Source organism: Phascolarctos cinereus, unplaced genomic scaffold, assembly GCF_003287225.1.
Source record: "Phascolarctos cinereus isolate Bilbo 61053 unplaced genomic scaffold, phaCin_HiC Scaffold_726;HRSCAF=1367, whole genome shotgun sequence".
Taxonomy (NCBI): domain Eukaryota; kingdom Metazoa; phylum Chordata; class Mammalia; order Diprotodontia; family Phascolarctidae; genus Phascolarctos; species Phascolarctos cinereus.
The window spans coordinates 380,993,488-381,017,421 of NW_027556098.1; the positions used below are offsets into that span (position 1 = coordinate 380,993,488).

The 23,934-nt window shown below is 43.6% G+C and overlaps 1 protein-coding gene across 1 annotated transcript; it reads left to right on the plus strand.

Moving 5' to 3' along the window:
- Positions 1-21,470: 21,470 nt before the first annotated feature.
- On the plus strand, positions 21,471-22,585 carry RNF186 (ring finger protein 186; the record flags this gene model as incomplete). Its single annotated transcript, XM_020973242.2, has 1 exon — positions 21,471-22,585. A coding segment is annotated over one exon (915 nt), but the record flags the coding sequence as incomplete, so codon positions are not given.
- Positions 22,586-23,934: the final 1,349 nt, after the last annotated feature.

The following is a 23,934-nucleotide window of genomic DNA, read 5'->3' on the forward strand; positions in this document are numbered from 1 at the left end:
TCCAGTCCACATCTCTTGATTTTTCCCCATAAGGACATCCTGAAAGACTCTCTCAGATTCACAATATTCTGGGCATACCATTTCTAGGATAATGAATGTGTCCATGCTCCATCTGGAAGTCACCTATAATGTTCCCTAAAACAAAAACACTGTCTTGTTAATTCACCTGAGGAAGGTGGGTTCTGGCAGCCCCATCACCTAAAAGGTGTTTTGGCCCAGAATGGACAGATGCCCCAATTCCTCAAGCCAGAAGAAGAAAGAATCTTAGTGAAAGTAACTTCAAAAAGTTCCATCTCTACAGAACCAGGGACACAGATTTATTCAGGAAAGGGACACAGCTATGATTAAGTGAAAACAGCCTTAGCCTGAGGGCCAGTCAAATTCTATTCTAAGTGCCCCCCCCCCACCCAGTGCACAGAGCACAGAGCCTAGAGTCAAGAAGACCTAAATTCAAATACTGCCTCAGACACTTGCCAGCTGTGTGATGTTTGGCAAGTTACCTCACCTCTGCCTGTCTCAGTCCCCTCATCTGTAAAAAGGGGATAATAACAACACCCACCTCCCAAGGTTGTTGTGAGAATCAAACAAGATAATAATTGTAAAGTGCTTAGCACAATGCCTGACACTATACTATACTATACTAAATTATACCATACCATACCATACCATACCATACCATACCATACCACACCACACCACACCACACCACACCACACATACCACACCATACAATATTATACTATGCTGTACTATAACTATACTATACTATACCATAATATAGCAAGCACTATATGAATGTTAGTTATCATCCCCAGCTCTGACTCCAGCTTATTCTGTGACTTTAGTCAAGGGACCTGGGAAGTGAACAAAGGAAGCTAGAGATAACCCAATAGTTGAGTCATTGGTTTTGGGGTTTTTATTTTGTTTGTTTTCCAGGGGGCCAGGGTTTGTTTGGTTGGTTTTTTAGCTGTATTGGAGAAAAGAGGATCATCACAGCTTCTCTGGTCCTTTTCCTCATGTGCAAAATTTAAGGTAGACTAGGCAATCCAATTTAAGTATCTTCTCACTTCCGACATTCTGGGTTCCAAGGTCCCTTCCAATTCTGACATTTTCAGCTCTAAGATAGCTTTCCAGTTCTGACATTCTCTATTCTAAGGTCCTTTTCAGCTCTGATATTCTATATTCTAAAGACCCTCCTCCCTTTGGTATTGCATAATCCTTCCTAAAGTCCCTTCCAACTCTGACATCCTTTACTCCGAGGTACCTCCCATCTCTGATATTCTGGGTTCTAAGGTCCTTTCCAGCTTAGGGTATTAGTGACTAATTTCAGAATACTTTCAGCTAAGAGGACTTTTTTTCTTAATTAGCCAACATTTTGATATGCAAAGATGGAGTTGGGGATAGCTGAGACACAGATTCCTACTTTCAGGTAAAGGAGACCTCCAAGCCCTGACTCCAGGCATGCTCCAGCCAACACAGGAGCTGGCAACTGAATTGTAAAGTCAGACTTCATCCCACTATGGCTGACCTTGGCTTTGACCCTTGTGAGTCTACGTCACTTGTGATATTTATCCAGCAGATAGAACAGGTTACAGACCCTGTATGGCACCTGTCCAATCAGCGGGAGCTAAGATCATGAAGCAAATTTGGTTTGTGAGAAATAATCATTTTAAGGACTTTAAAGTACCACCCAATGCAGCATTTCTTCAAGCCAATAAGGCTAATTTATCAGATTGGGTATTGCCATGGCATTGTGAATGTGGGCAGGACCTAACTGATGTAATGGACTGGATTATTTCAAATATGAGCTAAAAAGATTAGAGAAACAGTGATCTGTACCATATGCTCTGAACCCAAATCCTGCCCTTGTAATATTTTTTAATCAAAGGGAGATAGGGTGGGCAAACACAGATTGTTGGATCACAGGTGCCATAGTAAGGAGACCAATGTGGGTATCAGCAGACCTTGGAACTGTTGTTAACCAGATGGATAACCTTGAGACAGTCACTTTCTGTCTTTCTGTCTCAGTTTCTTCATCTATAAAATAAGGGAGTTGGACTATGTTACCTCGACGGTCCCTCCCAGCTCTGACACCTGCGATCTAAGAGTTTCCCAGTTCTGACATTCTGTGTCCTAAGGGTTCTTTCAGCTCTGGCATCCTCCATTCTAAGGGCCCTTCCAGCTCTGACATTCTGTGTTTTAAGGTTCTCCTAACTCTGACATTCTCCACCCTCTCAGCCCTGATATTTTGTGTTCTAAGGCCCTTCCCAGGTCTCTCATTCTGTGTTCTATGCATACCCTTTGACCCACCAATATTACTACTAGGTCTGTATCACAAAGAGATTTTTTTAAAAGAAGAAAAGGACCTCTAAGTACAAAATATTTATAGCAGCTCTTTTTGTGGTGGCAAAGAATTGGACATTGTGGGGATGCCCATCCATTGGAGAATGGCTGAACAAGTTGTGGTATATAATTGTGATGGAATACTATTGTGTTATAAGAAATGACGAGTAGGGTAGTTTCAGAAAAACTTGGGAAGATTTATATGCAAAGTGAAGAGCAGAGCCAGAAGAATATTATTCACAATCACAGCCATATTATAACAATGATCCACTGTGAAAAACTTAGCTTCTCTGATCAAGACGATGATCCAAGACAATTCCAAAGGACTCATGATGAAAAATGCTCTCCACCCCCAGAGGAAGAACTGATGAACTCTTGAGGACAAATTAAAGTGTAATTTTTTTCACTTTCTTTATTTTCTTGCTTATTTTACAGCACAGCTAACATGGAAATATGTTTTGCGTGATTTCACATGTATAATTGATATCATATTGTTTGCCTTCTCAATCGGTGGGAGAGACCAAAGAGAGAGAAAGAATTTGGAACTCAATAAAAAATTTTAAGTGAACACTAAGAATAAATAAATAATAATTTTATTAAAAAGAAAAGAAAGACTCTAGATTTAAAGGAAACTAAAGGATTTATGAAGTGGAGGAGAGAAAGCAATAAATTCCAGCTAAAGCAGGGAGGGGTTAAGGAGAGAGCAGACTATGCAGTCATGGGAAATGTAATGTGTGTGAGGAGCAACAAGAAAACCATTTTGCCTCTGCCATAGGCTTGTCATGTGTCACAGGCCTGGAAAGATAACATGGAGCTAGATTGTGAGAAGTTTTTAATGTCAATCAGAGGAGTCTGTCTTTCACAGAATCTGAAAGTAGGAACAGATTTTTGTAGCCATTCAGTCTAACCCACACATGAAAAGAATACCCATTATCACATACTTGACAGATGCTTGTCAAGCCTCTACTTGAAGTCCTCCAAGGTTGGGGATCTCCTTATCTTTCCAGGTTACTTCTTTCTTATAGGATGGCTCTCCTTGTAAAGGTTTTTCCTGACATCAGGTCTAAATCAGCCTCTCTGCAGCCTCTCTTTCTTCCCCCCACTGCTTCTGGTTCTTCCCTTCAATGCCAAACAGAAACAAATGCAATCCTTCCTCCACATGACGGTCTTTCAGATACTTGAAGACTCTTTGAGTCTTCAATTCTGCAGGGTGAACATGTAGATCTTTCAGTTAATTCTGATGTGACCTTCCCCTCCTGGCTGCCTTGCTCTGGTCCTTCTCCAGCTCGTCCTTCTTGAACTGGGGTCCAAACATGAACACAATCTTCCAAATGAGGTCTGATGTGGGCAGAGGTCAGTGGGACTATGCCCCACCCCATCCGTGGAAGTTATTCCCCTCATAATGAAGCCCAAGATCCCATTACCTTTGTCAGCTGCCTTATCTCACTGTTGATTCAGACTGAGCTTGTAGCCCACCTGAGATCTTCTTTCAGAACAAGTAACTGCTTTCTATCCATACCTCCTCACTCTTACATTTGTCAAGTTGTTTTTTTATACCCAGAAGACAACATGCAAACAGCTATGGTACCAGTAACACGCAGGATAAATTGGAGGTAATCAACAAAGGGAAGGCATTAGAATGAAGAGGGATTGAGAAAAGCTTCCTGTAGAAGGCTGGGTTTTAGCTGGGACTTGAAGGAAACCAGGGAAGACAGGAGGCAGGGATGAGGAGAGAAAGCATCCCAAACACGGAGAACAGCCAGAGAAAATGTCTGGAATTGGGAGATACCTTAGAGATATAGATAATTCACTGTTCAGGGTCGGGATGGTCCTTGTACTCCCTGCTTCCTGCCATCAGTTAGCACCTCTCCCTCCCCCACCGTCACTCAGCAACCTCTCCTCCTTTGAGGTACACCCCAAAGGTATCACCCAGACCAGATTTTGGGAGCCGTTATCTCCTAATTCCCAGAATACTGGGCTCCCTTTCTCAGTAACCTCAGTGCCTGGCTCATAGTCTGACTCCTCTCCCTGCTCCTTCACCTCCTTCCCTCATTCTAGGGAACTTCAACAGACACACTGATATTTCATCAAATGACCAAAGTCCCTAGTTCCTTCATCTACTCACACGTGGAAGCATGAGGATTTGAACCCAGGTCCCCTGATATTAAATTCTCTTTCCACTGCCCCATAGTACCTCCATCATTCTTCATTTCTTACTGCATAATGTTCTCTTATATTCAGATGCCCCAGTTTGTTTAGCCATTCCCAAATAAGGGGTAATCACTTTGTTTCTCGCTCTTTCCTACCACAAAAAAGCACCACTATGAATATGTCAGTATATATCAGACACTTCTTTATTATTTTACTTGGGAGGGAGGGGCAGGATAGGCCCAGTAGTGAGATCTCAGGGTCAAAGGCTATGCAAAGTTTTCTCAAATACTTGCAGAGTTTTCCAAAACAGCTGGAGAAATTCCCAGGTAAACCAACTGGGTTTTAACACACTCCTTTCCTTCATTGGTAAAATGAAGGAGCATTGGCAATCTCTAAGATCATTTCCAAGCTATACCACCTGCATTCTAGCTTCCTCCTCTAGTTTCTGTTGCCCCTGACTCTATCCACATGTTCTGAACTGTTCCCTTATCTTACTAGGAACCCGACAGCCAAGGAACTTCCCAGTCATTTACAAACCTTGTCTCCTATTCCAATTCCAACACTTTGTCTTCAATCAGAATATAAGCTCCTTGAGGACAGGGACTGTTCCTTTTGCTTGTACTTGTATCCCCAGTGCTTAACCCAGTGCTTGTCATAGAGCAAACACTTAATAAAGGCTTATTCATTCATTCATTCATTCTAAGATCCTTTTCCAGTTTTAAATCTGTGATCCTACAAATGGGGTAGTGTGATGCATTGAATAGTGCCTCAGATACTAGTTGTATGACCCAGGATAAGTGACTCAAACTTTCTGCACCTCAGTTTCTCATTTGTAAAATGGGGGTAATTATAATAGCACCTCCCTCCCAGGGTTGTTGTGAAGAACAAAAGACATAAAATATATAAGGACTTTGCAAACCTTAAAGAGGTGTATCAACGCTCACTATTTTATTACTCAAATCCAAATCTTCTGGACTATAAAGCCAGTACTCTAACCTCTACACTAGACTAGCTCTTCATACCTAACATCCTCCAAGACTCCCTCTCCTCACAACTTATTATGGTTCACAGACTGTTAGAGGTAGAAGTGATCTTACAGATCAGTTAGTTCAGCCTCCTTCCTTTACAAGTCAACAAGCATTTATTAAGCACCTACTGTGTGCCAGCCACTGTGCTAAGTGTTCGGGATACCAAAGCAACAGCACAGTCTCAGAACTCAAGTAGCTTACAATCTAATGGGGAGACAACATGCAAACAAACTACGTTCGCACAAGATATGGACAAGATAAAGGCCCATGATTTCCTCACGATGACCTAGTGAGTTAGGGGTAGCTCTGGCTGAACCGATGTCCAGACTAATCCTCTTTCTTCCATGCCACATTTCCTCCACCAGAAGCCCCCTCACCCTGATTCGGAACGCCCTAGAGACTCTGCCTTTGGGCTCTTCTCTCAGTGTCTGTCCAAACTATATTACCCAGATTCTACTTTGAAATTTCTCTGTCCCCCATCCTCAATCAGAGGCCAATGGCAGCTCATATCAATTATCTCATCCCACGAAGGAACAATAAATCTGACACCCTTATGTAGCACTTCCCTCCCACTCCTCCATGAAATAGGTAACACAAGTATTATAATCCTCATTTTAGAGGTAGGAAGTGACTTGCCCAGGGCTCATGGTTAGTGAGTAGCAGAGCCAGCACTCCAACCTGGGTGTTCTGATGCCAAGTTCAGGGCACTTCCCACTCTAACCATCCCTGACTCTGTTGTGTTCCTTTGACCATCCTAATGTTGGGCCATCCTTGCATTCCCCATATAAATCCAATAATGATAAGAATATCTAACATTTATTTAGTGCTTTAGGGTTTACTGTTTGCTATGATTATCTTATCCAACTTGGTCATGGTTAATCATTATTTGATTGAAAATATTTGCATCAAAATTCATTCATAGTATTGCCCTAGAGGTTTTTTTCTTTACTTATCCTTCCCAAGTTTAACTGTTTTGTTATTTACCTATTTACCTATATTTGTCTCATAAAAGGATTTTGGTAGAGTGTTTTGTGCCTCAATTTTTGAAACTAATTTGTGCAACATGAGTATTCATTAATCTTTAAATGCTGGTTATCTCCCACTGGCTCACTCCCAAACTAGGTCACAGGATTTAGCCACCAGGAAGGATCACAGAATCATAGATTTTGAGTTGTAGAAGGGACTTCAGAAATAATCTAGTCCAACTCTGTCATTTTACAAGTGGGAAAACTGAGACCCAGAGAGGGAAAAGGACTTTTCCAAGGTCTATAATGAGGCTGGTATCAATCCCAGACCCTGTGACTCTAAATTCAGGACACTTCTCACTGTGCCATGAGTTACCTTGTAAGCTTAGGAATGAAACTTTATGGAATCTTGATCTCGTGAAAGGTTGTTTTTCAGAACAAATCTTCAGTCATAAAATCATAAATATCAACCGCCTCTACATGGTAGGCACCCTGTATGTAAACGGAAAAGGAGTTTACAGCACTAATTAATCCTCTCAACAGCCTCATCTGTTTGGAGTTGACAAAGAAAAAGGTTTTATTGTCCCCGTTTCATTGGTGCGGAAATCTCAGGCCTAGACTCAGAGAGAGTGAGTCAGAGTCAGACCCTCCAGCCCCCGCTCTGGGACTTTACCCAATAGAGCTACTTCCTTTCTATGTCCAGGGAAGGCTCCATAAAGACCTGATGTGTCCCCAGTAAGATAGACGTGAGGTTTCACAGTTCTGCAGTGGAGCCTAGAGAATCAGTGGGAAGTTGCCCTCCAAGGTAGATGAACCCGAGATTGAAGGACACTTGAAAAAACTCAGGTTTTCCCTAGAAACGGTGGAGTGACGTGAATTTCAGCACAATGATCTGGACACGCCTGGAAACATGTCTAGTCAATGGTACGTCAATAGACTGAACAGAATTTATGCTATGCAATAACATTGTTTCTAAAGATTCTTCTCTCCCTCTGACTCAGAAACAGGAGATCTGGTTTTATGTCCTGGGACCTTACTAGCTTAGGAGTATTAGCTCTGTGACTACAGACGAATTTCTGAGCCTCAGCTTCCTAATCTGTAAGATAAAGACAAGAATACTTAACAGGGTTGTTGTGAGAAATACCCTATAAATCTTGAAATACTATGAATAAGTCAATTATTAGTATTATTATTGTTATTATGAGTATTATTATTATCATCATCATCGTTACCCCTTCCTATGTGTGTTTCAAGGCCTGGGCTTTTTCAGGGACCAGTATGAAACATATATGTTCCTCATTATTTCTTAGACCAGGGTTAACAAACCCACGTTAAGCACCATCAATTTTAACTATGGAGATGGGCCAATTTTTTTTTTTAGCTAGGCAATGGGGTTAAGTGACTTGCCCAGGGTCACACAGCTAGTGAGTGTTATGTGGCTGAGGCTGGATTTGAACTCAGGTCCTCCTGAATTCAGGGCTGGTGCTCTATCCACTGCATCAACTCGTTGCCCCCTGGACCAATTTTTATAAGGATCAATGGCAAATCTGGCAGGATATAGGAAGGGGAAGGAAAGGGAAGAAGCATTTACACAGCACCTACGTATGCCAGGCATTGTGCTAGCACTTTACAAATATTATCTCATTTGATCCTCACAACAATCCTGAGAAGTGGGTGCCATTTTTATTCCCATTTTACAGGTGAGGAAACTGAGACAGACAGAGGTTAAATGACTCACCCAGGGTCACACATCAAGTGAGTGTCTGAGAATGGATTTGAATTCAGGTCTTCCTGATTCCAAACCAGGTGGTCCACCCACTGTGCCACTCTAACAGTTGGAAGGGATCTGTTTTTATTTCTCTTTTCCTTCATTTCCCCACCCTTGGACCCATTACATGGCACATAGTAAACACTTAATAAATGATTGTTGTTTGACTAATGACCGTAAAAGACAGAGAGGGACTTTAGAAGATAAAATGTCAGAGCCAGAAGAAATCTTAGAATAAATTGTCAGACATGGAAGGAATCTTAGAAGATAGTGTGTCAGAGCAAGAAGGGACCTTAGAGATCATCTAAGCCAACTCCTGAACTTTACAGATAAGGAAAAAAAGAAGCCCAGAAAGAAGTGACTTGCCTTAGGTCATGTAGTTAATAAATGGTGGAGCTGTAACTCATAGTCAGGTCTCCTGACTCCACTTCTTTTTTTTGGGGGGGGGCAGTGTTGGGCAATGGTGGTTAAGTGACTTGCCCAGGGTCACATGGCTAGTAAGTGTTATGTATCTGAGGCCAGATTTGAACTCAGGTTCTCCTGACTCCAGGGCCAGTGCTCTATCCACTGCGCCACCTAGCTGCCCCCCTCCTGACTCCACTTCTAAACAAAGTTGTTTCTACCACACCATCCTACGCCAGGATTTGGCAGGCAACAGAAAAGCCCTATCCTGCTCCCACTCCAAAAAGATTCTCTGAAGACCTGCCACCATGCCTGAAATTCCACCATTCAAGATGTATCCCTTGAGAACAACAATCCTTTTCAAAATGCAGATACTCTAACAAAAGTTGGTTGACGTTCACACTCTTAACTGATACCCTCTTTCTAAAAAAAATGAGATCTGTAACATAAAAGGGGTAGATTCTAGGCCCTATTCTCCGCCCCCCCCACCCTCCAAACAACCTGATAAGATTGTAGGGTATGAGGGGCAGCTAGGTGGTGCAGTGGATAGAGCTCTAGACTTGGAGTCAGGGGGGCCTGAATTCAAATCTGGCCTCAGACACTTGACACTTAACTAGCTGTGTGACCCTGGGCAAGTCACTTAACTCCGATTGCCTCACTCCCCCCCAAAAAAAAAAAAGATTATAGGGTATGAAACCATGCTAATCCCTAATCTAATTGAAGATGTACTCCTAATAAATAAATGTGTGTTTGTTAAGCACCTACTATGTGTGTTAAGGGCCTTCCAGGAGTTGCTGTTCTTGTTTAGTCATTCAGTCATGTCCAACTCTTCATGATCCCATTCAGGGTTTTCTTGGCAGAGATACTACAGGGGTTTGCCATTTCCTTCTCTAGCTCATTTACAGATGAGGAAACTGAGGCAAACAGGGTGAAGTGACCTGCACAGCTAGTAAGAATCTAAGACTAGTTTTGAACTAAGGAAGATGAGTCTTCTTGACTCCAGGTCCAGTACTCTATCCATTGCACCCTTTAGCTGCGTACAAAGACAAAAAAGAAGAATGAAAGAAAGAAAAGAAAAGAAAAAGGAAGAATCTCTACTGTCCAACTGATGAGATTACATTACAGGGCTTGGAACATTGTTTAAATGTACCTGACAAGACACAGGGAACCCTAGGGGCTGGCTAACTGAGGATCAGCCATGCCTCTACTGGCCCACAGAAGCACACTTCAGAGCTCACAGTTCTTGGGTCACTCACTCATTGCTTTTTCCATCTCATATTTGTACAAATTGACTATAGTCTAAAGTTACTAGGCGGTGCAGTGGATAAAGTGTTGAGCCTCGAATCAGAGAGATCTGAATTCAAATCCAGCCTCGGACACTTATTAGCTGTCTGACCCTGCCAGGTACGATGCCAAGTGCCCTTTCATCTTGGATTCAGCTGCCTTGGAGAGTAGCACCCTACTGACTCTATAGTTTTCTCAATTGTAATGATAATGATAATCATAATGAAGATGATAATAGCACCTATCTCCCAGGGTTGTTGCAAGGATTAAATGAGATAATATGTGTAAACTCTTTGGCACAGTACCTGACACATAGTAGGCGCTTAAATGCTTGCTCTCTTCTCCCCCACCCCTGTTCCTTAACCAAAGACTCCGTGAACTCTCTGTTGTATGCTGTTATTGTTTGTCCTTCGTTCTGGAAGAGGACCCTGACATCAGGAAGATGATGTCATGACTTTCAAATGAATTGGATTTAAGTGACGGAGGCTGTGCAAAGTCACCAGCCTCACTCTCTCCTTTGGAGCTATCTGGGTCCAGTGGCCAGATATAGATCAAGCATTTTTATATAGCAACTACCCAAAATGCAATGTTCTTATATGATGCTAGTACATCCCCAAAATCATCTCTGCATTGAAAATTCCTGCATAGCAAAAATTGGCCTCTTCTCCAAAGAGAATGTTACACAGGAACCACATGTACTGACTTCTTCCTTCTCTGAGCATAAGAATACAACAAGAAATCTCTCTCTAGAAGGTCCCGTGCCTAAGCTCTCAGCAACTCTAGAGCTTGGAATTACCCACAAGACAACTCTCAAAAGTTGATGCTGCTGAGGAAATCTTCCTTCTCAAAGGGCAGATTCTGGGGTCATGCTCCACAGTGGATTTAAAATTTTCCTTTTTCTATACTGGAAGTTGGGGTTTGGGAACATTAAGGCCAAATGTAAGTCCCCGTTCCCACTGCCATGTGCTTCTACCATAAATTGCTGTTGCTGCCTCTAGTGGAGGGGAAGGGGAAAAGGGAACAAGAGAGACATTCTCCTATTTTTTCTATTCCCCCCTCCTTGTTTCACTGTAAAAGAAAGAGCAAAGGAAGAAGGCTGGGGCAACTAGAGCATTGGCTAGAGCAGGGGTCTGAAGGAAAACTCATCTACCTGAGTACAAATCTGGCCTCAGAACTTTTGACCCTAGACAAGTCACTTCACCCTGTTTGCCTCAGTTTCCTCATCTGTAAAAATGAGCTAGAGAAGAAAATGATAAACCACTCCAGTATCTCCACCAAGAAAACCCCAAATGGGGTCATGAAGAGTCTGACGTGACTGAATGATAAGAAGTCCTCAAGAGCTGAGAGCCACAGTGGGGAAACATTTTTCTTTTAGAGATGGTGAGAAAAAGCTGCTGATCTTCAGACACTCCTGAAGTTTCTTGTGTCTCATAGTTGCCTTCAAATAATGGCCAAAGCCTTCAGATCAAGAAATCAAAGCTATCTATAGTCATATGAAAAAATGCTCTAAATCACAATTGATTAGAGAAGTGCCCATTAAAACAACCTGAAGGTACCACCTCACACCCATCAGATTGGCTAATACGGCAGGAAAGGAAAAAGATAAAGGTTGGTGGAGATGTGGGAAAACTGGGACCTTAGTGCACTGTTGGTGGAATTGTGAACTGATTCAATCATTCTGGAGAGCATTTTGGAACTAAGCCCAAAGAACTATAACACTGTGCATACCTTTTGATCCAGCAATACCACTATTAGGTCTGTATCCCTAAGAGATCCCCCCAAAGGGGAAAAGAACCTATTCGTACAAAAATATTTACAACAGCTTTTTTTGTGGTGACTAAAAGTTGGAAATCGAGGGGATGCCCATCAATTGGGGAATGGTTGAATAAGTTGTGGCATATGATTTTAACAGAATATTATTGTGCTATAAGAAGTGACAAGCAGGATGATTTCAGAAAAACCTGGAAAGACTTACATAAACTGATGCAAAGTGAAGCAAACAGAACTAGGAAAACATCGTACACAGTAACAGCCATATTGTATGATGAACAACTGTGAATGGCTTAGCTATTCTCAGCAATACAATGATCTAAGACCACCCCAAAGAATTCATGATGAAAAATGCTATCTGCCTCCAGAGAAAGAACTGATATCATCAGAATACAGATTAAAGCATACTATTTTTTGCTTTCTTTTTTTCTTTCTTTTTTTGTTTTTGTTTTTGTTCAAGTTTTCATGTGCAAAGTGACTAATATGAAAATGTTTTACATGATTGCATGTGTATAATCTATATTGAATTGCTTCCTGTCTTAGGGAGAGGGGAAAATGGGAGGGAAGGACAGACAGAATTTGGAACTCAAAACTTAAAAAAAAAAAAACAAATGTTAAAAATTTTCTTTATATGTAATTGGGAAAAAATTAAATATTATTTTTTTAAAATAGCCAACACCTTGTAATCTCATCAGTTTAGTTGGGAGATCTTCTTCAGCTTGGTCTGAACTAGTGCTGCTGGCTTCCCTGCCTTCATTATCTCTAATTTATCTTATCTATATATGTATAATTACATATGTATTATTTACATATAATTGTTTGCATGTTGTCTTCACCATCAGACTTTGAGTTCTTTGAGAGCAAGGATCATCTTTTCCCTTTCTTTATTTCCCCAGCACTTAGAACAGTGCAGGGCGCATAATACGGGCTTAATAAATGTTTAGTGACTGGCAGCCTATAATCTTAGCAGGTGGAGCGAACAGCTCCTCAATTTAACAGGAAGCTGCACTAATCCATTCCCTTTAGAGTCATTTGTCCTTCATTTTCCTCATGGGTGGATTGGATTTAAGTGAGGCAGAGTAGCACAAAGTCATCAGCTTCACTCTCTCTCCCACAGTCATCAAAGTTCAGTGGCAAGATAAAAGTCAAGAGCACTGAAAATGGCCTGTGATGCAGTGGACAACCTTGGTGTCTTCGATGCCTGACCAAAGGCAAGGTACTCCGCAGCACCTGCTTCAGCCATCTTCATGGCCATTGAAATGAACTGTTCTCATCCTCTCGTTCTACCATGGTTGGGGTAGCACCCCCCAACTCACCTCAAACCCGTCGGTTACCCTCAGCTTGGCTTAGCCCAGCTGCTGAGAAGGTTTCCTGGTTTGTGGCCTCTGTGCATGCTACAGCTTCTTGGAGCCACAGCTGAGAGTCGAGTGTCAGGTAGATACCAAAGGTGGGTGAGAAGCCCTGAAAAGGACTGGGCAAGCCCCCACACCAGAGGCGCTGGTCCTCCTGAACACCTCATACACTCCCCCTTTAGAATAATCTAGAAAAAAGATGGGAGGAGGAATTTGCATGCCATACTAAATGACTCTTGGGAAGCTCAAAAAACCTCCCTGAGAATGCTGAAGATGACCCCCACTTACACCCCAGGCCTATGACACATGGCAAATATTTAATAAATTGCTATTAAATTAAAAAATAGTCCAGATAGAAATGGGAAATAAATGATTGTCAATTAAACATCTATCATAGGGTCTGGCACATGTGGCTGTTGTTCAGTCATGTCCAACTCTTTGCAACCCCATTTTGGGGGTTTTTTGGCAGACATACTGGAGTGGTTTGCCATTTCCTTCTTCAGTTCATTTTACAGATGAGGAAACAGGCTAACAGGGTGAAGTGACTTGCCCAGGGTGACAGAGCTGGTAAGGATCTGAAGCTAGATTTGAACTCAGGAAGATGAGAACAGAGTAAGGTGGAGAGAGAGAAGGAAGGAAGGCAGAAATGGAGAAAAGAAAGATTGGGGTGGATGGAAGTGAGGCACCGATGGAGAGAGAGGCATAAATAAACTGAGCCTGGGAGAGAGACTACAATGGATTGGGGTGAAGGAGACAGAGAGACAGAGAAAGAGGTAGAGAGGAGAGGGAAGGAAGAAATAGGAGACAGGTAGTAAGAGACAGACCCATAGTTAGAGAGAGGTGAAGGAGATCAAATTTGAACTTAGGTCCTCCTGACACCATGCCCAGCCCTCTATGCACCATGGCACCAGCCAGCTGCCTCTCAGGATCTTTAGCAGCCTTCACGGCTCAGCAAGTTCCAGATGCCACTAAGACCTTTCCTGTTATCTCCAGTTGTTCCCGACCTCCTCAAGTTATTTTCATGCATCTGTTCACATGCTGTGCTCCCCAGGAGAATAAAGCTCTTTGAGAACAGAGACTACTTTGGTTTTTGTGTGTGTAAACCCAGTGCAAGTACCTTCCACATTGTGGGGTCTTAATATATAAATAGTTATTAAATTGTTGGATTATCTAGTCCAACTCTCAGTCTCCAGATGAGAAAACTGAGGCCCAGATTGGTGAATTAACCGGAACAAAGGTAACAGACAGGAAGTGGCAGAGCCAGGATTCAAACTCAGGTCCCCTGACCTCTCATCCAATGTTTCACCACACTGATGGAAGATGAACAAATGGAGAATCGGAAAGAACTAGACAGACAGGCAGATAATAAAGTTTAAATGACCCATCATCTTAACCCTCCCAAATAATAGTATGTTTTTTTAAAGGAGTTTGATATCCTTACAAAAGTGTTCTACTCATGTAAGGAGTTATTATTTTTAAAAAAGCAAAGAAAGTGCCTACTTCTAGGTGACTGCCTACCACTGAGGGAGCTTGAGGTGATTGAAAAGCTGTTCTGATCATTGTGGGAGCTGACAGAGTTCACTACAGGCTCCTGGCAGCTGAAGGAAGCTTGGGCTGAATGAGCAAAAGCTATAATCTGTGGAAGATTTCATTTATGGCCATCCTGTTAATCGGGTCAGCTAAAGGGCGGTGGTTCCAAGACTGGGGTTGATTCCCACACGTCACTGTGAGCTTTGCATGAAGAGAAATTGTTTCCTGATCCCTGGTCTGCCAGCTACTTCACAAACGTGTGTCCTTAGTCACGTGTAACAGAGTAAGGTGGAGAGAGAGAGAGAGAAGGAAGGAAGGCAGAAATGGAGAAAAGAAAGATTGGGGTGGATGGAAGTGAGGCACCGATGGAGAGAGAGGCATAAATAAACTGAGCCTGGGAGAGAGACTACAATGGATTGGGGTGAAGGAGACAGAGAGACAGAGAAAGAGGTAGAGAGGAGAGGGAAGGAAGAAATAGGAGACAGGTAGTAAGAGACAGACCCATAGTTAGAGAGAGGTGAAGGAGATCAGAAGAAAAGGATAAGGAGGAGAGGGGTAGGGAGGAGAGAGAGGGAAAAGAGAGAGAAAGAGGAGAAGGTTAGAGAAGGAAGCAGAGAAAGACAAGGAGGAGAGGGAGGGATGGAGAAACAAAGAGAGGTTAAAAAGGGGTACAGAAAGAAAGGCAGAGTGACAGACAGAGAAATCCACAGATGGAGGGATACAAAGAGAATGACTCAGCACAGACCATCCCTATCACCGGGTATCATCTTGTGGTGAAATTCTACCATAGAGTGGAAAAGACTCTAGACTTGAGATCAATAAACCCGTGTTTGAGTTTCCATACTATATGACAGTTTCCTTCAGCCTTGATTTAACCATGTGGAAGCCCTCACATCAGAGGTGCCAGTCCTGCCTGAACACCCATACACCTTTCTGGTGTGAGGGCCACCCAGCCCTTTTCAGGGCCACTCATTCACCTTTGGTATCCACCTTCACCATCTCTCATCTGTGGCTCCAAGAAGCCACAGCATGGGCAGAGGCCACACCCCAGTAAAACCAGCTCAGCAGATGGGCTAAACTCAGTTGAGGGTAAGCAACACACCTCAAACCCATCATGAATTAGAGGGTATCCACCCCAAACATGTGAAGACCTCCCCTGGTGGAATGGGCAGATAAGAACAATTTTTTCCAATGGCCATGAAGGGGCTGAAGTAAGCATTGTGGAGCCTTAAGGCTTGCAAAGTCAGACACCAAAAACACCAAGGTCATCCATTGCATCCTGGGCCATCGCCAGCTGCCTGACTTTTGTCCCACCACTGAACTTTATGACTCTGGAAGAGAGAATAAGGCTAATGACTGTGTACAACTCTGCCCCATGAGGTCATCGGTCCTCTTTGAAAATGAAGACTTAACAACAAAAACAATAATGCATCTGAAAATAGGGCCAATGTTCCTCCCCTTACCCACTTCCCAGAGAGATTGTGAGCCAGGCATTGTGAATGGAAGTTCATTTTCAGCCTTGTTATTTTTCCCTCTTTACTCTTCCAGCAACATTTCCTTTTACTTCTTGCCATCGACAATCTAATAAAACCCTATCAGGTCAGCCACCATCACTGGGCTCTGATTCAGTCTTTTCCAACTAGTCCATCAGTTGCCCAGACTTTGCCCACATTTTACTTGCTTTCATCTTGACTCTGACTCATGGCATACATTAAGTCATGTCTTGTAAATTCCTGATGAATGCACCCTAGCTTCACCCTGGCTTCCTGTTGGCTGGGAGAAACCAAGGCAGAAGTCACCATCCCTCACATTTCGTCAGCATTTTAGGATTTTCTTTCTTTTTTATTTTTTTCTGCCAAAAACAAGGCTTATTAAAGATCCGCCACATTAGCCAGAATCTTGAGGAATCTGAGAGTCTGTGAGGTATTGGCTAGATTCTAAGAATCAGAGCAGTGGCTAGATTTTAGGAATCTGAGCATCTTAATGGAGCAAGATGAACCTCATATACAGAAAGACTGTGGGAGGAGTGGCCAAATAGTTTGGGGTGACTGGAGGAGGGGTCTAAGGAAGATCTGAATGGGAGTGGCCAGTAAGCTGGGGTGAACAGAACTCCTGGGACCTAGACAATGGAGCCTAGCTAGGATTAAGTGTGGGGAATGACCAGGGGCTATAGGGAGATAACACAATGGAGGGGAGATTGGCATTTTAAGATTTTCGGAGGGCTTTCTTTACAACCACCAGTGGGAGCAGAGCTTGTGGTTATCCACATACTTTAAATAAGGAGACAGACTCAGAGACGCAGAGTAGTATAATGGAGAAACAATTGAATTTAGAATTCAGAGACCTGGGTTTCCGTGCTTCTCTTCTGCCTGCAGCTTCTAAAGTCTTATTTAATAATTAATAATAGCTAGCATTTATATAATACTTTAAAATTTGCAAAGTGTTTTACAAATATTTTCTCATTATATCCTCACAACAACCCAGGGAGGTAGGTGCTGTTGTTATCTCCATTTTACAGATGAGCAAACTGAGGCAGACAAAGGTTAACTAACCTGGCCAGCTCACAGAGCTAGTACTTAAGGTAGGATTTGAACTCAGGTCTTCCTGACTTGAGGTCTAACGTTCCAGCAACTGTGCCACATAGAGGCCATCAGCTCTCTCTCATACCTGGCGCCAGCCAGGAAAACTGTCACCATTTGTCCTTCTAAAGGTCAGCCTCAAAGAACATCCAGAGCAAAAGCCTACCCTCCTAGAGGGTTTCAACATTCCCTTTTCGAATTATGAGTCTCTTTTTGGGGCAGCAAATAGAACACTAGCCCTAGAGTCAGGAGGACCTGAGTTCAAATCCGATCTCAGACGCTTACTAGCTGTGTGACCCTGGGCAAGTCACCTAACCCGATTGCCTCAAAAAAAAAAAAAGTCTACTTTTGCATAAGTAGTGGCATGCAAAATGTCCCAGACTTGACTGGAAGTTCAGATTACATCCTATATTCTCAATTCTCTCAGATTCTAGCATATTATCATATTGACTGTGGTTCTGTCTTCTCTGACCTCTTACCTCTTCCACCTACCTATGTCCTCCCAGCACCTCCTATTCTCCCTCTCTCACAAGCTCTTTTCCTCCTCTCTTCCTCTCCCTCTCCCTACCTTCTTCTAGTTCCCCTTTTCCAATCATCCATCACTATCCTTGACAAACAGTTGAGAGGGTGGGGTGGAGAGGAGAATACAGAATCCAAAGGTGCATTGTCCAGCTGAAACCATCCCCCACTGTATGTGTAACAAAGTGCATTCCTTATTTCCTTTCTGTCTCCCTCCCCATTCTCTGCAAACCAGTGAATCCAGTCCCCTCGGTCTTCATCACAGAAGACCCTCTGTCTCTAGCTCCACACATGTTCCCTGGCTGTCCCCCACGTCTAGAGGTCTCTGCCTCCTGGCTTACTTGGTTTCCATCAAGTCCCAGCCAAAATCCTACCATCTTTCCCAATCCACCTTAATGCTAATGCCTTCCCTTCAGTTTGTCTCACACACACACACTTAGTAGAGAGGAAGGAGAACAGAGTACAGAGAGCACTGGACTTTCCATGGGGAGAACGCACAAGTACTTCACCACTTTTTGGCTTCAGCTAATCTTGAGCAAATTGTCACAGGCCAGAGGCTCAGAAACCTGGATTCAGGGATCAAGAGCAGAAGTTATACATTTACCAGGCAGGCAGGTTCGAGACACCAACTTTCCCCAACTGACAGGCAGCATGGTCCTGAAGTTCTGCGTTTAAATCACTTTTTTGGAATTTAGGACATATTTGCCCAAAGAAAAAAATTGGGCTAACCTGATTCAATCCCAGGCTAGTTCACAAAAGCCTTCCTCAGTTGTTTGTTAATTGTGATCAACTCTCCATGACCCTATTTGGAGTTTTCTTGGCAAAGATACTGAAATGGGTCTCTATTTCCTTCTCCAGCTCATTTTACAGGATGAGGAAACTGAGTTAAGTGACTTGCCCAGGGTCACACAGCTAGGAAGTATCTGAGGTTGGATTTGAACTCAAGAAGAAGAGTCTTCCTGACTTCAGGGTCAGCACTCTATCTATCCACCATGCCACAAACCACACCTGACCACATTTTATGATGGGAAAGTGAGTTTAGAATTCAACTATGAGGTTCCAGATCTAGTGAGACTCCCATTTTATAGCACTTCATAGCACAGTATTCTGAAGTAAGACTGCCGAGGTGCATCAATGAATCTAGACATTCTCGCTTTGGTCTGTCCCTCCCACCCAGCCCACCCTACCCCATTCCATCCCACCCCTAAGTAATGGTTGATGAGACCCAAACAAGCAGCCAAGGACCTTTGGAGGAGGGCCTGCCCTGAGGTAGGAAGTGTGAGTGCATTGTCCTCATGTTGCCCAGGAGACAAATTGAGACTCAGCAAAGTGAAGGGAGTTAGCCCCAGATCACACAGCTGGGATTCAGGTGCTTTGACTTCAGATGCCAATGTTTCTTCCCCTACACCCTGAGGCTCATTGGGTCCTACCTCTAGGAGGGCTCCATTGGTGTTTTATCAAGGAAGCTGGTTTCTCCCTATGGAAATATCGTGTTGTGGTCAATTTTTAACTTTTTCAGTTTTGATTCTGGTAGACCTACCCATCTCCTCTATAGTTGGGGTGACCCCTCTGCCTTCCAGTGCTAGGTAAGTGGGTGTTAATTAGCAAGTGTCTTTGCCACCTAGGTACAAATCTCCACCCAGTCCTTTCTGACTACTCCCCTACTCCTTGTGACATCAACTGTTTCTCTCAGAGTACTGGAGTACTCTCACGTACATAGAGAACTGGACTTCTAGGCAGTTAGGCAATCTATAAGCATTTATTAAGCACCTACCTTGGGGCCAAGCACTGGCTACAAGCTGAAGATGCAAAGAAAGGTTAAAAAGAAAAAACTCAACCGAACAAAATTGTCCCTGCCTTCAGGGAGCTCACAGTCTAGAGAGGGAGGCAACATGCAAATTACTGGGTACAAACAAGCTATATACAGGACAAATTAGAAATAATCAACAGAGGAGGCACTAGAATTAAGGGAGACTGGGAAAGGCTTCTTGTAGAAGGCCGGATTTTAGGCAGGACTTGAAGGAAGCCAGGAGGCAGAGAGGAGGAGAGAGAGCATTCCAAGCATGGAGGACAGCCAGAACAAAGGCCTGGAACAGGGAGATAGAATGTCCTGCTCATGGAACAGCCAGGAGGCCAGTATCATTGGATCCAAGAGTAGCTGGGGTTGTGTAAGGCATAAGAAGACTGGAAAGGTAGGAGGGAGTCAGGTTATGAAGGCTTCTTAGTTCCAAGCAAAGAATTTTCTATCTGATCCTAGAGGTGATAGGGAGCCACTGGAATTTATCGAAAGGAGTGGCAAGGTCAAACTTGCACTTTAGGGAGATCATTTTGACCCCCGAGTAGAGCAGAGATTGGAGTGGGGAGAGACTTGGGGCAGACAGATTCCTCCCCCTCCCATTCCAGCAGCTATTGCAATGGTCCAGGTAAGAGGCAATAAGGGCCGGTCAAGAGAGTGGTGGCAGAGTCAGAGGACAGGAGGTCACAATAAGAGATGTTACAAAGATAATACTGAAGTGACTTGCCAATAAATCAGATATGGGGGTGGGGGTAAGAGTGAGGAGTCTAGTATGAACCTTAGGTGACTGGGAAGATGGTGATACCCTAATACAGAAGTGAGAAAGAAGGATGGATTGGGGGTGGGATTGGGATAACAATTGCTATCATTTACATGATGGTGCATATGTGACATATCAAATTGCTCACCATCTTAGGGAGGGGGGAGGGGAGAGAAAAATTTAGAACTCAAACTTTTATATTTAAAAAAATGTTAAAATTGTCTTTATATGTAATTTAAAAATAAAATATTATCTACTGGGGGAAATAGCCATCATTTATATAGTGCTTGAAATTTTGCACAATATTTTACAAATAGTATCTCATTTTATCCTTACAACAGCCCTGGGAAATAGGTGCTATTAATATCAGGAAGTCCTGGGTTCAAATCTCCCACTTCAAATTTTGTTCAGTTGTTTCAGTTCTATTTAACGCTTTGGGATCCCATTTGGGATTTTCTTGGCAAAGATACTAGAGTGGTTTGTGATTTCTTTCTCCAGCTCATTTTACAGATGAGGAAACTGAGGCAAACAAGATGAAGTGACTTGCCAGGGTCACACAGCTAGGAAGTGTCTGAAGCAGGATTTGAACTCAGGAAGAGGAGTGTTTCTGATTCCAGGAGTTCTATCTGCTATGGAGCCACCTTGCTGCCCCCTCTTTCAGATATACACAGGCTTTATAACATCCTCTCTCTTAGCCTCAGTTTCCTTATTTGGAAAATGGTCATAACAATATCGTACAGAGTTGCTGTGAGGTTCAAATGAAATAATATGTGTAAAGAATTTTACAAACATTAAAAATGCTATATAAATAACATTTACTTTATTCTCCTCTTCAGAATGCCGAGAGGATCAGAGAGGAGGAACTAGATGGGATTGTAGGGGTCATTTAGCCTAAGCCTCTCATTTTACACATGTGAAAACTGAGTCTCAGAAAGGGACCCAGTCTCCAGCTCTGCTGGTCAAAACTGGAGTAACAATGAATTCTAAGAGCTCCTGTCCCCTGTCACAGATGCCAAACCTGATGTCCTCAGGACTCAGGACGCCAGCACCCAAATCCTTCAGGTGATGCTGAAGCCCCACTGATGCCCTCAGGTAGGAAAACTGGCCCCCTGAGTATGAGATCGGATTCCCCTTCAGACCCAGGCCTGGGCCCTATGGAGCGTGACAAAGTCTCCCGGCCTCTGGGTTACTGATTAATGATGAGTTTAAAAAAAAAAAAACAATAACAACAACCACCGGGCGCTGGTACCAGTAACAGCACCACAGGGATTGGAACCAAAAGGCAGCTGTCACCAAAGGCTCGGTCACGTGATAAGAGAAAAGCAGCAGATAAAAGCCCTGCCCAACTTTATCGGAACTCTACTAAACCAAGCGGCAGTCAGTGCAACGTCTGGAATGGAGGAGACACAGGGCAGGCTTTTGGAGGGAGCAAGAACAGATGCACCAGACTTGGAAGCATCCCCTGAGGGCTGTGCCCATGCCCCAGAGCAGACAGTAATGCCCCAGCCTAAAGCCCTGGGAGCATTCCCTGCTGAAACGGAGGCTCAGGAATCCCCCAATTCTGCTGACAGAGACTTGGAGTGCCTGGTGTGCTGCCACCGATACAGCTGTGACCGGCTGCCCAAAGTGCTAACCTGCCAGCACGTCTTCTGTGCAGTGTGCCTGAGGCTCCTTCTGACCATCCGAGAGGACTCATGGATGGTCATCTGCCCCCTGTGCCGGTCAGCTACCTCTGTCCCAGGGGGGCTGATCTGCAACCTTCGGAACCAGGTGGAGGTCTTGGGGAGGCTGATGAGTCTCAGACCTGAGGTACAGCTCTCTCCCCAGCAGCTGGCTCAGCCCACGGGAGAAAGGGTGGCCATCGTGATGGATGGGGACACTGAGGACTTGGCCAGTGCCAATCGACTGGCCGCCCGGAGACTGGGTGTCCTCCTAGGGCTGCTGGTGCTTCTCATCTTCCTCATCCTCCCTTTTGTCTACCCTGGCATGATCCGGTGGGTCCTGGTCTTCATCATGTGCCTGGCACTGCTGCTTTCTTCTATGTTCTGTTTCCTACCAGGCAGCAGAGGCTGCTGTAGCCCTGCTAAAACCCTCCTGCCCGGACAGCAGAAACACAGCCATGTGGCTTCCATTGCCTGACAGGTCCCTGCTGGGGAAAAGGGCCAATGAAAAGATTCCCAAGAGGAAAAGACTCCTTCCAGCCAGAGACTTCCATATTTCAAGGAACAGGAAGCCATGGGGGTCCTCTCTGATACCGTGGACTAGCTGTTTGTCTCCCTTGGGAACCAAACATTCCCTGGCCTCATTGGATTCAAACATTGGAAAGTTGTCTGGTTCCATGGGTGTGTGTTTGGAAGATGAGGCAGAACCCAGCTGCTCCAGCCTTTGTTGTCCGGACTTCTAGGCTTTAGATGAGACCTGTTTAGGTTGGAGATGGAAGCCTACAGATGAAGAGGAAGAGGACCCTGGGGATATTGCTGTGTTTGCTTTTTACCTTGAACTGAAACAATTATTACTAGGTGGGTTTCTCACGCTATCTCTGTAAAAGGAAAGGGTTGGTCATCACCAATTCCAACACACTTGTTCTGATGTTCTCATATTAAGACCCCTTCCAACTATAACATTTTGTGTTTTAAGGCTCCTACCTCTGATGCTCCATCTTCTAAGACCCTTCCCAGCTCTAACATTCTATGTTCTAAGGGTCCTCCCAGCTCTTACACTTCATATTCTAAGAGCTTTGGAGTTCTGCATTCTAGGGTCCCTTGCAGTTCTGACATCCTATGAGTCTATGATTCTGTGATTCCCAACCAGGGAAGAATTGATTCATGCACTTCCAGGCATTAGGATCCCCATTTAAGCTTTGTCATAAAGATAAGAAGAGTCATAAATACAACGGTTCTTACCACCAACCTCCACCCCTTTCCAACAACTGTTTATCTGGAAAGTTTTCATTTAATGTGTCACTGGGGTGAAGGCCAGGGTCAGATGAAGGTCCTTCTAGGCCTTATAGACCTCTCTCTGTTTCACAAGCCTATTGGTTGATGCCTTTTTCATAAGTGTATTGATTTCTCTGAGCAGATAGATGACCAAAACTATCTTATGTGTCTCTATTTATTCAAGAAGAGACCTTTGTTACAGCTTTTTAGCAAATAGCTTCCAAAAAAAATAAACCTTCACTCTCCCCATCCCACCAAAAAAAAAAGGCTCACATGGTCAAAACATTTTCCTTTGGCCTTCAGCACAGTGGGCCTGCTGGGCACATTGGATAATGGGGCCATCTAGAAAGTCTGAGGCACTTTTTTTTCCCTTGTCGTCATCTCCAAGTTAGAACAACTCTCGAAGGAGCAGACATGTTAGAAGGCTCTCAGCCAACTTTAACGGGCATCTTCAAGTCCTTTAATGTTTGAGATGTCTGGGTGCCTAGCCAAAGGAACCTAGAGAATGGAGAAAATAAGACTTTTAGCATTTGACCATTGATTCCTCTTGGGAAGAAATGAAAAGCAGTTACTGGAGCTAGATAAGTCTCCTGCGTGTTCCCAAGATAACTCTGTATTTCTGTAAAAATGAGGGACTTGGACCATAAGGCGGTCCCAGCTCTGACATCCTGTGCTCTGTGCTTCTGTGATTTCCATCTGGAACACAACTGAATTTTCTTAGAGAAATAAAATGGTGGCCCCAGGGCCTGCAA